Source organism: Chelonoidis abingdonii, chromosome 6 (assembly GCF_003597395.2).
Source record: "Chelonoidis abingdonii isolate Lonesome George chromosome 6, CheloAbing_2.0, whole genome shotgun sequence".
NCBI classification, from domain to species: domain Eukaryota; kingdom Metazoa; phylum Chordata; order Testudines; family Testudinidae; genus Chelonoidis; species Chelonoidis abingdonii.
In genome coordinates, this window is record NC_133774.1 from 62,835,702 (window position 1) to 62,850,466 (window position 14,765).

The window sequence follows — 14,765 nt, forward strand, 5'->3', positions numbered from 1 at the left end:
GCATCTTGTGAAGTAGTACCCCCTTATCTTTGTTTTAAACCTATTGCTTATTAATTTCATTGGATGATCCCTAGTTCTTGTTATGTGAAGGGGCAAATAACATTTTCCTACTCACTTTCTCCACACCATTCATGATTTTATAGACCTCTACCACATCCCCCCTTAGTCCTCTCTTTTCTAAAATAAAGAGTCCCAATCTTTTTAATCTCTCCTCATACGGAAGCTGTTCCCTACCATTAATCATTTTCCCTACCCTTCTCTGCAGCTTTTCCAATTCTAATATTCTTTTTTTGGATGGAATAACCAGAACTGCAAGCAGTACTCAAGATGTGGGCATACCATGAATTTATATAATGGCATTATGATATTTGCCTGTCTTATTATCGATCCCTTTCCTAATACTTCCTAACATTCTGTTAGGTTTTTGACTGCTGCTGCACATTGAGTGGATCTTTTCAGAGAACTATCCACAATGACTCCAAGATCCCTTTCTTGAGTGGTAACAGCTAATTTAGACCCCATCATTTTGTATGGGTAGTTGGGATTATGTTTTCCAGCCTACATTACTTTGCACTTATCAACACTGAATTTAACCTGCCATCTTCTCACCCAGATTAGTGAGACCTTTTGTAACTCTTTGCAGTCAGATTTGGACTTACTATCTTGAGTCATTTGGCATCATTCGCCACCTCACTGTTCATGCCTTTTCCTGATCACTTATGAATATGTTGAACAGCACAGATCCTTGGGAGACCCTATTTACCTCTCTCCATTGTGAAAACTGACCATTTATTTCTACCTTTTGTCTCCTATCTTTTAATCAGTTACTGATCCATGAGTGGCCCTTCCCTCTTATCCAATTATCAATGTTCCCTTTAATTTTTTTCAGCTGTGTGGAATGAATTTTATGTGCACCAATATCAAGGTAATGTGCAGATGTGAGTCACCGGGAGAAACAAAAAACCTAGATATATTTTTAAAAAAGTTACCATAGGGATAATGACTCCAGCCAGGACAGGTTAGGCATTTTAGAACTCACTACTCAAAGAATTAAATTTAAGCGTAAAGGAAATAAAAATTATGACATGCATAGACCAGTCAAAAAAAAAAAAAAAAGCACTTTGAAAGAATAAAATTACAGAGAACATATGTGCATTACAGGAAGTATCATGAAGTAACAACAATATAAGTGTGTGTTGGAAGGTGAGTGTGAAAGACTGTGTGTGTATATATGTGAGAGAGACAGTGTTACATGTGTCAGTGTATGCGTGAGACAGTGTGTGTATGAAACACACACACACACACAGTCTCTCCCCTCCATGGCCCCAAGGCTGGGGCCGAGGGAGAGATACATCTCTCCCATCCCCTCCACATCCCCATCCAGAGCTGGGGGAGAGAGGCACCTCCCTCATCTCTGCTGCAGCCCTGGCCAGAGCTGGGGACAGGGGAGAGAGACATCTCTCCCATCCCCACCACAACCCCTGCCGGAGCTGGGAGAGAGGCTCCTCTCCCATCCCCACCTCAGCCCTGGCTGGAGCTGGGGGTATGGGAGAGAAGTCTCTCTCCCGTCCTCACAGCTGCCCCAGCCAGAGTTGGGGATGGGAGAGAGAGGCATCTCTCCCTCCCCAGCCTGCATGCCCTAAGGTCCCCCAAACCCCCATCACCTCACCCCACTGTCGCCACCCTCCACATTCTCCCCACTCACCTGAGTGCGCACCTGGGCAGCTGGTGTGTGTCCCTTGATAGCCTCATGAAGCACCTTAGAGGTAACACAGCCCATGACTGCCTACTTTGTTTAACAATCTTTGGTGAGGGACCTTGTCAAAGGCAATCTGAAAGTTCAACATACTACATTGACTGGATCACCTTTGTCCATATGCTTGTTGACTCTCAAAGATTCTAATAGATTAGTGAGGCAGAATTTCCCGATACAAAAGGCATGTTGACTCTCCTGCGACATATGTTTATCTATGTGTCTGATAATTCTATTCTTACTATAGTTTCATACAATTTGCCTGGTACTGAAGTTAGGCGTACTGGCCTGTAATTGCCAGTAAGGTGGCAGAATTTCAAGGCTCAGTCATGATTTCTGAAGTTGTGCTGAATATGATTTAATCCAACCTACCCTCATAGTTAAATTGTTTACACTTTAGAGCCCTGGTTCAACTTCACCGATAGGTTAATACCCCTTTCCAACAGCAACCATTACCTAGTATAGACAACGCTCGCCCCACTGTAGTTCTGTAGAATCCTTTTTAACAGTTGGGCTCCACCTACGCAGTAATCACTTTTCTAGGGAGAACCATGTTTACATGTAATTTTCTAGGAAGGAGCTAATCCAGTTTGAAATTGCACAGAGGGAACTTGTCTTGCAGGATCTATTATTATTACTATTATTATTTCAGCTCCTGGACCCTGTAACCAGCAGCCAAGGTCAGTACAGTCCCACTCTTTGCTGCTGTTTTCCTGGTCTTCTTACCCAGCTTCTCAGGCCGTCTTCCCCACAACTTCTGTGGGTTGACCCTTCTTTCAGGGCTACGATCCCTGGCTTATTTTCCCCACCCCAGGTTTCCTCCCCATCATGTCTCTGTTCCTTGGAAATAACTACACCATCCCTAACTACAGCCCACTTCTGCTCTGAACTTCCTGACTTTCTGCTAACCAGCTTGCTCTTACCAAACTGGTTTCACGATCAGTTAAGCCTAGTTCTTCCTTCCAGGAGGAGACAGGTAAAATAATTAGCCTCTCAGGCCCACATAAATCCTTTTAGGGCCTGTGTGAGGCTCACACACCATTACACGCCATTTATGTGGCAGCAATACTGTGAAGCTTTAGGAGGGAAACAGTCCAGCCACAGCCTAAGCAAGTTAAAACTTGTGTTCAAAATTACCACCTTTTGACCCCAGCAGTATTGGAATGTGATTCTAAGGCCTCTCTACATTACATTTCCAATGAAGTTACGAGAACCAATAACTATGTAGCTCCCAGTTGTAGCATCAAGTCCAATTATGGAATACTGTTGAGGTTCCATCTACAGGAATCAAGTTGTCACTAGGTTAAAGGACAACTCTTGTTATCCCTGGGTCTCAGAATTCTGTTGTAATTAGATGGAACCCACTACAGTTCTAACACGTTAGTAGTGTTGATGTATATACCATGATGTATATTGTGCCATGATACACAATTCACATTCAACTCAACAGTTTTACCTACCTATCCGAAAACAGGATGTAGCCCTGTGTTTCACTTTATTTGTAGTGCCCAAAAGGGCATCTAGAAAATATTCAATTAGCTACATGGGTATTAGCCAAATCCTAAACAATAGGAGGATGGAGCCAATTATGTCATTAAATGAGTTCTATATTACTGTTCCTTAGGCAGGCATATAAAGAAATTTTAGAAGACCTTCGGCTTCTGCAAGGTGTGTTTTGTACATGTAGATTTCCATTACACTCTGCCCACACAGCCCACTGACTCAGTCTTCAATGCCAATTAACACGTTCAGCAACTTATCCTACAGAGTCCAGCCAGATCGAAACAAAATGGAACCATTACTTTTAAATGGTTTCTTTAAACAATATGTCACTTCATATACTCATTGATTTTATTTACAAATGGGTTACCACTAAGTCCACAGAGTGCAACAAAAAGATTCAGAAGGCTTTGTAAAGGTTACAAATATAGAGCTATTCATATTTACAACATTCAGTCAGTTTGTATAGCAACAGCAGCCCTGCTGATTTTTGCACTCTTCTCCTGTTTAAAAAAAAAAAAAAAGACTGAAAACACAAAGGACAATGCTATGGTTAAGGACATTAAAATTGTTATGGTGCAGAAGAACACTTCATAATACAGAGCCTTATCCTGGCTAGTTTTCAGGAGGCTTTCAGTTAAAGGTTTTCTGAAATTCCTTCCTGCCTATATGTATCTGTATATAATTGTCAAGTACTGGTGCTGATTTGAAAACCCTAACTTTGAGCCCCACATCCCTAAAGAACAAGGAGCTGGCTAGTTCAGTTGTAATAAAAATATTATAGATGCAAAATACACAGTTCAGCTTCTATAAACTACATTACATCTAGTCATCACATGGCTACAAAGAGTGATGAAATGAGGCTTGTTCCCCCTGCTTGGCTAGTGAATTTCTGTCATCACAGGAATACAGAGATCAGTGTCTTGGGAGCATTTTGAACGTGTAAGGAGCCTCTCACCAGGGGAGTTAACTTTAAACCCCATCTTTGTCCTTATTCAAACTCTGGAAAAGAAAGAAGGGAAAGTTGAAGAGATGATTGAGAGGAAGGGTATGGGAGAGAGACAGGAAGAAGTGGCAGAAATTAATGAAAAAAGTAATGGGAAGAGAGAAAGGTGTGTGTGGGAGTGATGGCGGGGTGCTAGTGAAGGACAGGCTGGGGTGATGACCTGGCACTGGGCCAAGGAAGATGTTAAACCATATCAAGTATCAGGGGGTAGTCCAGTTAGTCTGTATCCACAAAAAGAACAAGGAGTCATGTGGTACCTTAAAGATACTTCTTCAGATGTTCTTTTCACTCCATCCATCTGAAAAAGTGGGTTTTTTACCCACGAAAGCTTATGCCCAAATAAGTGTTAGTCTTTAAGGTGCCATGGGACTCCTTGTTGTTTTCAAATGATATCGTTCTCTGCCCTCCCTGGCCTGTTGCTTGCTCCTGCTGCGGTGGGTGCCGCTTGGGGGCTCTCTCCCCTGCCCCGAGAAAGGCTGATTAGAAGCCGCTCTCACAGGGGAAGGTGTCCTCAGGCTCCCGGGGGCCTGAGCGGGACGGCGGCGCTGGGGTGCAGAACGCGGCGCGCTGCGCTCCGGGGGGCGGCCCGCCCTTCGGGCGGTGTCTGTGCGGGGCACGGTGGTTCGGGCGGCGGCGGGGCTCTCCCTCGAGGCCGGGGCAGCAGCAGGTCGGGCCGGGTCCCGCACTGCAGAGGCTCCTCTGCAGACGCCGCGCCCAGGGCCGGTGGCTCTGGAAGAGCAGATAGGCGTAGGGGTTCAGGGCGCTGTTGGTCACCGCCACGATGCCGAGCGCCGCCCGCGCCTCCCGCAGCCCGGCCGCGGCTGGGGCCTCCCCGCTGGGACCGAAGGCCATGCTGAGCTCCAGCACGAAGCGGGGCAGGCGACAGAGCGCGAACAGGGCGATCAGCACCAGCGTCAGCTGCAGCGTCTTGACCCGAGCCCGGGGCATGGGACAGCTGGCGGCCGGCAGCCTCAGCAGCAGAGGCCGCGCGGCCGGCCGCCCCTGGCGACGGCCGCTGCCGCCTTCCCCGCGCGCCGCGGGCGGCTTCTCCTCCTGGGCGGCCCAGAGGGCGAGAAGGATGCGGCCGTAGGCCCAGCACAGCAGGCTGACGGGCGCCAAGAAACCGGTGACGGCCCCGTACACGCCGTAGGCCTGGCCGTGCCAGCGCGGCAGCTGCTCGAAGATGCTTTGGCAGCGGCTGCCCCCGGGGCGGGAGGCGAGTCTGAAGACGAAGGCCTGGGGCAGGGCGAGCAGCAGCGCCAGCAGCCAGCCCAGCGCGGCCAAGGCCCGGGCGGGCAGCGGCGGATCCGCCGGCCGCCTTACCACGTGGTGCCGCTCCATGGCGAGGAGCACCAGCACATTGGACGAGGCCAGGAGGCCGGAGCCCTGCAGTAGCTTAAGCAGGCGGCAGGCGGCGTCGCCCTCTGGCCAGGCGGCCCCCAACAGCTCCGCAGCCAGATGCGAGAGCAGGGCCAGCCCGCAGCCGTAGAGATCGGCCAGTGCCAGGTGGGCGATAAGGAAATCCATCTTCCGCCGCCGCCTGCCCCGGCCGCAGCAGCCACAGCAGCAGAGGCGATGCAGCACCAGGCAATTGCCCAGCAGCCCCAGCAGCAGGATGGCGGTCGCGGAGATCACCCGCACCTGCCGGCTAATGGAAGACCAGCGCCTGTCCCCGGGGGAGGACGAGAGATTCAGGCTCCAGCCTGGCTGCAGGGCACTCGAGAGGTTGAATACTGGGGAAAATCTGTCGAGGCTGAAAGGATCTTCCATGGCTCCTGGCAAAGTCTCAGCAAATGGGCGGCTGGGGTCTTGTGCAGGGCAATCCCGGGGTCCCGGGCTCTCAGCGGCCCCGTCCCTGCGCGCCTCTTGGCTCGACTCTGCTCTTTGGGATACAAACTTTCTTGGGAAGCAAGAGAAAGGATAGCGCGACTGATGAATGCGCTTCCCGGCAGCATATATAGGGGGTTTGCCTGTCATCTGGCACACACACAGGGTGGGCTGTGCATACACACCGCAGTTAGCACGCCTATTATCTCCCCACCCAGCAACTATCTCCCCCCACCCTCCGAACCGAACAGCCAATTTCTCACGTACCACCTACTTAGGAACGGCTTCCCCAACCAAGCAATTAGCTTCTCACCCCACCCTAACAAAGCAACGATAGTAACCCCAACAACACAGTATCCCCACTCCCAGATCCAAGCGCAACCATCTCCCCGCATCCCTGCAGTTTAGCAACAATTTCAATTCCGAACACCCGAACCAAGCAACAGTACACCATCCCCTCCGATCCCATAATGAAACAGCTATGGCCCTCACAATACGCCCCTCGCCGCCATCTCTTCAGCCCTTAACCAAAGTTTTTATTAACGTACCGACGGTGAACAGATCCGTGCGCAATCCAAAGTGCGCGCAATATACCTTCACGCTCTCGCTGCCGTACATCACCCAATGCCATTTCCACCTCTGAGGTCTGTGCTAAGGACTCTGCAGTAAGCGGAAAGGAATCTTGGACGGAGACAGCTCAGGCATCTGACCCGGGTCTTTTAAACTGCGGGGAAATTTCAAAAATCTTTCATACCAGACAAAATAAAAGGATTCTCAGTCCTGGGCTGTGTGTTGTTATTACACAGCCCTGAGCGCAGCGTAAACACGAGGAAGTGCTAAAGAAATCAGAAGTAAAGGGTAATGTGGCATCTTGTTTTAATCAAAACAAAATGACGCTAAAGCTGTTCACGTGTCCCCTTGAACAGAAAGCAGCCTGTTGAGCTTGCATTCTGTATGTAGTTAGTGTGGTTTCCTGATGAGATACTAATCATCACCACATTGTACCTCGATGGCAATGCTTTGTTCGGGCATCTTTCAAAATATTTTCTTTTTTTCAACAGCAGCTCCTCCCCTTGGTATGATATGAAATATTAACCTAGAAGAGTAGGAAATTGAAAGGTTTTATATAAATGAGCTATTACTCATGTGAACTGGTTTGTGTTTTGATTCAAAGAACCAATCTCTCCCTTACACCCAATCCCTTTTAATAAAATTTCCACCAGATGGCACTTGGCTACAGGGACGCCTCCATTCAACATAAGATAAAATGACTCAGAAAATGCTAAAGAAAGGAGCCAAGTTCTTGATGAACTATTGAGAACAAATGAAATAACACAATCAGTTTAAAGTAAAGAGGGGAAATAACTTTCCTCCTTTTGACTCAAAGTGTTTACTTAATCTAATTGATTATACTTAGCCTTTTGACTCTCAGAGATTAATCTAATTGCATCCTACAGGAGCTGGGAAATTGTGGGTTTGGGATGGATGTCCACCCTTTGATAACTAGATACTGCCTTAGGAAATCACATCATCTTTTCACCATGTATTTAGATTTTCATTGTTGCCCCAATCCCATCTTCATGCTATTCACAGAGATAGGTGTACATATTTCATAGTCTGAAAAATAGACCTAAAGTTCTTCAAAGATAGAGACAGATAAATAACAGTTTGGGCCAAGCGAAAAAAGAAATGTCCTTTCAGTCATGAGATGGCATCCATTTTCTTTTCAAAGTACATGAAAACTGAAACTCTTGAATAAACAAGAATAGCACCACCATGTTTGATCCAAATGTCTTCTATACTTACACTGCCCACATGACTGATTCACTTTAACCTGATAGTCAAAGGACATAAAAAAATATTGTAGCTATGCTGCAGATGAACACTGTAATCAAGGGTCCTATCGTATGTAGGCCATTGACTTCAAGGCCTGTTGAGGGCACTGCACCTATTGCCCGTCTGGCCCCCAGTGAGAGAAAACGTCGGGTATTCAGTTGTACAGTACCCAACTAGGCGTCAGGTGCAAACAGCACTTGGAAATACGAACCTATCTAAGACCATTCTGCAAAGAGCAGGAAGGGGTCTGAACTGGATGAGCATCCCAATGTGAGAAAATGCTGTGAATTATCAATCATGGGAAGATCCAACCTGTCCCAGTCAGAGCGAAAATTGTCCACTTGCTTCCTCTCAGGTAAAAAAACCAGGAGTACTTGTGGCACCTTAGAGACTAACAAATTTATTTGAACATAAGCTTTCATGGGCTACAGCCCACTTCATCGGATGCATAGAATGGAACATATCAGAAGAATGTATATATACATACATATATACATATATATATATACTCTTTTTATATGTTCCATTCACAAAAATGATTCACAAAACTCCTGACAAAGCCTGTTGTCAGCTAGATAATTCACTGGCCGCCTACGTTTTCAGCGTAAAAGTTCCCTAGGAACCTGTGTTCCTGCCTCTGGCTTGTGCATTGGTGCCTGACTAAGTGTCCACATAATCCCTTGAGCAATCCATGAACTGTGGAATACAAGCAGATAAGCACCAATCTTGCATATAGGGCCCAATCCACTAGGCATACTCAGAGGCACCTGCCTAGATTAGGGACCATTCAAAATCTGTCTGGAGGAAGAGGTGCCACCACTGTCACCCACCTTATAACTTTCAGCACAGTGGTTAGAATGCTTAACTGGGATGTGGAGACCAAGTTTCCCCTTCTGCCTGAAAAGGAGCAAGAATCTGAAGAGGGGGTCTTCTACTCCTCAGGAGAGTACCCTAACCACTGAACTATAGGATATTCTGATGTGGGGATGCCACATATACAACTAAAGGCGACCAGGCATTTGCCCCTCCTGACCCACCACTGCACCTCCTTCGGCCATTTTGTGTGGAGGCAGGTGGCTAACTCATTCTCACAAAAAACTATTTAGGAGCCTAAGCCACCTGACTCCAGGAGACAGGTTTCCATTCATGGATTGCTAAGCAGGGATAGGCGCCTTCCTGCAGCCTGGATGTAGGTGTCTATTTCTGTGAAGGGAGAGGTGTGACAATCAGGGTCCAGATACGCCAAGGGGAGAAGAGGAGGTTTAAACTCTAAAAATGACCATTTAAGCCAAATGATTGCATACTGTATTATTGTACTATAAACCAAGTGTATCAGGTAAGTCTTTTGTGAAACTTACAATGTTCTGAATTTAATGGTTATGAAATATTTATGCAGACTGTGGTGGTAAATGTATGCATTTGTGTATATAGAAAACTACCTATAATCAGTACTACACCTCACAGCAAGGCAGTGAGCAGTCAAGCAGGGAGGGGCACCACCAAAACCAGTTATTTACATAAACGGGAGGCTCCAGGCACCAGCATGCCAAGCGTGTGCCTGGGGTGGCAAACCATGGGGGGCGCTCTGTCAGTTGCCGCGAGGGCTGCAGGCAGATTGCCTTCAGCAGCATGCCTGCAGAGGTCTGCTGGTCCCGCGGCTTCGGCGGACCTCTCGCAGACATGTCACCAAATCCGCTGGACCGGGGACCTCCCGCAGGCCAGCCGCTGAAGGCAGCCTGCCTGCCATGCTTCGGACGGCAAAATACCTAGAGCCCCCCCTGTACGTAAAACCAGCTTCAAATAACTATCCATTGTCAAACCCAGCAGAAAACAACAATGAACCATTACAGGTAATGGAAATACACTGAGATAACTTGAAATTGAAAAGAACATCCCAGCTCTGAAGCCAAGAGGGAATTTCCCCACACTGAATAACCAAGAGTAACCATAAACTGTGGGCATGTCTACACTACAAAGTTAAGTTGACATAAGGTAGCTTACACCAACCTAACTATGGGCGTGTATACACTGCAATGTTCCTCCACCACTTTAACACGCCTGCTACACCGACTTAATAAAACTGCCTGGACGAGAGGCATAAAGCATATTGCAATGTACTTAGAGCCATGCAGTGTCAGTGTAGATGCTATGTGGCTTACGTTGCCATAACGGGCGTCCAGGAGGTGTCCTGCAATGCACACCATGACCACTCTGGCCACCATTTTGAACTCTGCTGCCCTGCAGCCAGGTACACAGGTGAATGCCCCTCTTCCTTTAAAGTCCCGAGAAGTTTTGAAATTGCTCTTGTTTGTTCGACATGGAGAGCAACTGCCTAGCTGAGCATGCCGCCTCCACGCAGCAAACTCGCTTGTGCGTGGAGAACAAGGCGGGTAGTGAATCTCCTGGGTCTGTGGGGAGAGGAAGCTGTGCAGCTACAACTCTGCTCCAGCCACAGGAACTTTGATATCTAGGGACATGCTGTAGTGCCGCACAGAAATCAAGCAGCTTAGGCAGGTATACCAGAAGGCCAGGGAGGCAAATGGTCGCTTTGGTACAGAGCTGAAGACATTCTTCTTCTACAGGGAGCTGCACTCCATCTCCACTGCTAAGAGCCCTTGGATACTTCGGGAAGGCTGGAGTCACTGGCCGCCAGAGTGAACCTAGAGGATGCCATGCTGGACAAGGAAGTGGAGGCAGAGGAGGATGGGGGACAGGCAACAGGGTGCTCTGGTAGTGTAGTGAGCCATGACCTCTTTTTGACTCTTGGACAATCTAGCCATTCCCAACAGTCCAGCACTGGGAAGCCTGATGCAGGGGAGGGAACCTCTGGTAAGTACTCATTCTGCTTCAGTAATGCAGGGAACCATCTGCTTATATACTACTTTTTTAATCAGGCTACAAGAGGTAGTGAATAACCAACACAGGAACAGTTTCTAGCTGCTTCTCATGCTCCTCTACTGCTAGGGAGAGGGGACCCCACAGAAAAGTTTGTTTATGCACACTGGGATGTCCCATGAATCCTCCATAAAAATCTCGAGGTTGATCTCCAATCCTCTGCTGAAGGTTTCTTGGGAGGGCTACCTTGTTTCTGAAACTTTGCCACACCACTCAGTGATTCATTCATCAGGCACCATAGCAGCACACAGGGCAGCAGTTACAGTCCCGCTCTGCAGCCACATGCATGCGGGAACACTTGCAGCCTTGGTTAACCTCAGGAGGGAGATATCAGCTGCAGTCACCCCTGCCTGTGGAAAACAGTGCCAGTATTCAGTACAGTAGCCTATGCACTGGTACTGATACCCTCATGGCTACCCCACACCTTTGTCCCAGCTCACCTCCACCTGGGCTGTACTCACCATGGCTGGGACTACCACTGCGCTGTGTGAGCGCCAATGGAAAGTGAGAAAGATGTGTTTGTTACTTGTTTGGGTCAAGGGCGTAAGTACACCAACAATAACACCTCTGTTATTGTTTCTTTAGCAGCTGCAGATGTGCCTTTGACTGTCCCACAAAGCAGCAGAGCGCCTCACCCAGCTAAGGAAAAGAAACTGGAGAAGTAAGGAAGAAATGTTTAAGGAGGCGCTGCAGGTGTCTGATGCTTCTAATCATGAGCAGAGAGCACGGAGGGAGGCAATCAGTGACACATTGCAGAGGGATAGTCAGGATAGGAAACAGGCAGGAATAGATGATAACACTGCTCAGGAAGCAGACAGACATGTTGCAGTTCCTGTTGAACTTCAATCTGAACACATCCATGCCTGGCTCCCTTTGCAGCCCATACAGAACTGCTTTCCTGCACCTTCCCACAACAGCTCCCTCCCCAATTCCTCCTTTCCTCTGGGGCCTCAGCAGCACAATGACAGCTGGACACACACCCAGCTCTAAGAACCTCACTGGCAAATATGCCTGGAAATTTCCTGTTCCTTCCCCTTTAAAGATACTTTTCCCTGTGTGTATGATGTTTATGTCACCAATCCATAAATATGTTTGCCTGGGTGTGGAATAAAACTGAATTTATGGAAAGTGAATGAAGCTTTATTATTATCCAACATATGGTGACTGCTGCTAACATTCAGAGACAATACCAATAGGTGCATTTGTAGTGTTATATTAGCACACACAGAAACATGCCAGGGGAGGCATGAGCCATCTATGCCGATGGCCCATTCTTAAAATGCTCTTTCAAAGCCTCCCTGATCGGAATAGTTCCCCATTGAGTCCCTTTCACAGCCCTGGTATCTGGCTCAAAAGCAGCAGACAGCTGCTCCACCTCCACACCTGGAGAAACTTCTGCTCCTTTGAGTCACATATATTATGAAGGACACAGCAAACAGCTATAACCATCGGAATATTTTCCTCACTGAGGTCTAACCTGCGGAGGAGACAGTGCCAGCGCCTCTTTAAGTGGTCAAAGGCACATTCAACAGTCATTCTGCACCTGCTGAGCCTGTTGTTGAAGTGCTCCTTGTTGCTGTCAAGGTGGCCAGTATACAACTTCATGAGCCTCCAGAGCAAGGGGTAGGCCGGGTCTTGCACGATTACTGTTGGCATTTCCACACACCCAATGGTAATCCTCTGTTCTGGAAAGAAAGTCCCTGCGTGCAGCTTTGTTATGTTCATCAGGCACCTTCTTTGATCAGCCTGCATTGATGTCGGTGAAATGACCCTGATGATCCATTAGCGCTTGCATGCCATTGAAAAGTAGCCCTTTCTGTTGATGTACTCCCATCTCAAGGTAGTCTGCAGCCAAAATGGGGATATGTGTGCCATCTATCACCCCAGCGCAATTAGGGAATCCCATTGCTGCAAAACCATCCATTATTTCACGCACATTGCCCAGAATGAGAGTCCTTTGTATCAGGAGGCAATTAATGGCTCTGCACACTTGCATCACTATAACCCCCACAGTGGATTTCCCCACTCCAAACTGATTCACAACTGATTGGTAGCAGTCTGGCGTTGCCAGCTTCCACACAGCGATCGCCACTGCTTCTCCACTGTTAGTGCAGCTCTTATTTTGCTGTCTCGACACTGGACGGTTGGGGCAAGCTCTGCATACAGTTTCAGGATCCAAAAGTTCTGCAGCCACTGCTTGTCATCCCATATCTGCATAACAATGTGATCCCACCACTCAGAGCTTGTTTCTCAAGCCCAGGACTGATGGTCCACCATGTGCAGCTGCTCTGTGAATGCTAACAGCAATCTTGAATTGTTTCTGTCTATGACAAAACAGGGCAGATACCGTGGCAGCAGCAGCAGCATCAGAGTCACAGATCATGAAATACTACAGTACAGGATCAGACGTGTTGTGTTTATTATTCTCATCACAACATGGGAGAGCAGTGCAGGATCCATGCTTTCTGACAGAGATGGTGGGCAGGCAGTTTACAGGGGCTGTTGAAAAGCAGCGTAAAATATACTCAGAAGGTCATGGAACGATGGGATGGAGAAAGCTGCATCACAGGACACTGAGTCTGCTGCCATGAGGCATTGCAAACCCATCCCAAAATGCCCTGCGGCAGATAGTGGCCAGTTGCACAGTGGGATAGCTAACCACAGTGCACTGCTCTTTGTGTTGATGCAAGAGCTGTTCACATGGACACAAAGAGCATAGCTTGGACATGCACCAGCGATTTAATTACAGTGGTGGCTGTACATCAACATAACTTAAGTCGACTTAACTCTGTAGTGTAAACATGCTGTGAGAGAGAGAAAAAAAGGAAAAAGCCTGTTAAAAGCAGGCTTAGAACGGAAGTTTATCCAGAACTTGAGGGATAGTCTCGACTCTTGAGGTGGGAGGCTGTACATGAATGCTGGATCCTTCCTTTAGCTAGGAATACTCTGGAAAACTGTTTTAAGGCAATAGATAATAACATAAGAACGGCCATACTGGGTCAGGTGAATAGTCCATCTAGCTCAGTATCCTGTCTTTTGACAATGGCCTGTACTAGATGCTTCAGAGGGAATGAACAGAGCAGAGCAATTTTGAGTGATTCATTCCATTTATCCAATCACAGCTTCTGGCAGAGATTTAGGGACACTTGAAGCATGGATTTGTGTCCTGTGACTATCTTGGCTAACAGCCTTTGATGGACCTATCCTCCATGAATTTATCTAGTTCTTTTTTTAACCCAATTATACTTTTGGTCTTCACAACATCCCATGGCAACAAGTTCCACAGCTTGACTATGCATTATGTAAAGAAGTACCTCCTTTTGTTTCAAACCGCTATTAATTTCATTGGGTGACCACTGGTTCTTATGCTATATGAAGGGGTAAATAACACTTCCTGATTCACTTCCTCCATATCATTCATAATTTTATAGATCTTTATCATATTCCCCCTTGGTTCTCTCTTTTCTAAGCTTTCATCAGCTTCAGTCTTTTTAATCTCTCCTTGTAGGGGTATTCCATACCAGTAATCATTTTCATTGCCCTTTTCTGCACCTTTTCTAATATATCTTTTCTGAGATGAAGTAACCAGAACTGCATCCAGCATTCAAGGTGTAGGCATACCATGGATTTAAATACTAGCATTATAATATTTTATTTTTTATTATCTATTCCTTTCTTAATGGTTCCTAACATTTTGTTAGCTTTTTTGACTGCCACTGCACAGAGTGGATGCTTTCAGAGAAATATCCACAGTCACTGTAAGATCTCTTTCTTGAGTGGTAATAGCTAATTTAGACCCCATCACTTTGTATGGATAGCTGGGATTATGTTTTCCAATGTATATTATTTTGCACTTATCAACATTGAATTTCATCTGCCATTTTCTTTCCCCATCACCCAGTTTGTGAGATCCTTTTGTAACTCTTCACAGTCAGCTTTGGACTTAAC

General features: G+C 47.0%; 1 protein-coding gene across 1 annotated transcript; it reads right to left on the reverse strand.

Moving 5' to 3' along the window:
* Positions 1 to 3,598: 3,598 nt before the first annotated feature.
* Positions 3,599 to 6,268, reverse strand: GPR150 (G protein-coupled receptor 150). The gene is given in 2 exon segments (XM_032798709.2): positions 3,599 to 6,086; positions 6,089 to 6,268. Coding segments are annotated over 2 exon segments (1,473 nt in total). The 5' UTR covers positions 6,215 to 6,268; the 3' UTR covers positions 3,599 to 4,739.
* Positions 6,269 to 14,765: the final 8,497 nt, after the last annotated feature.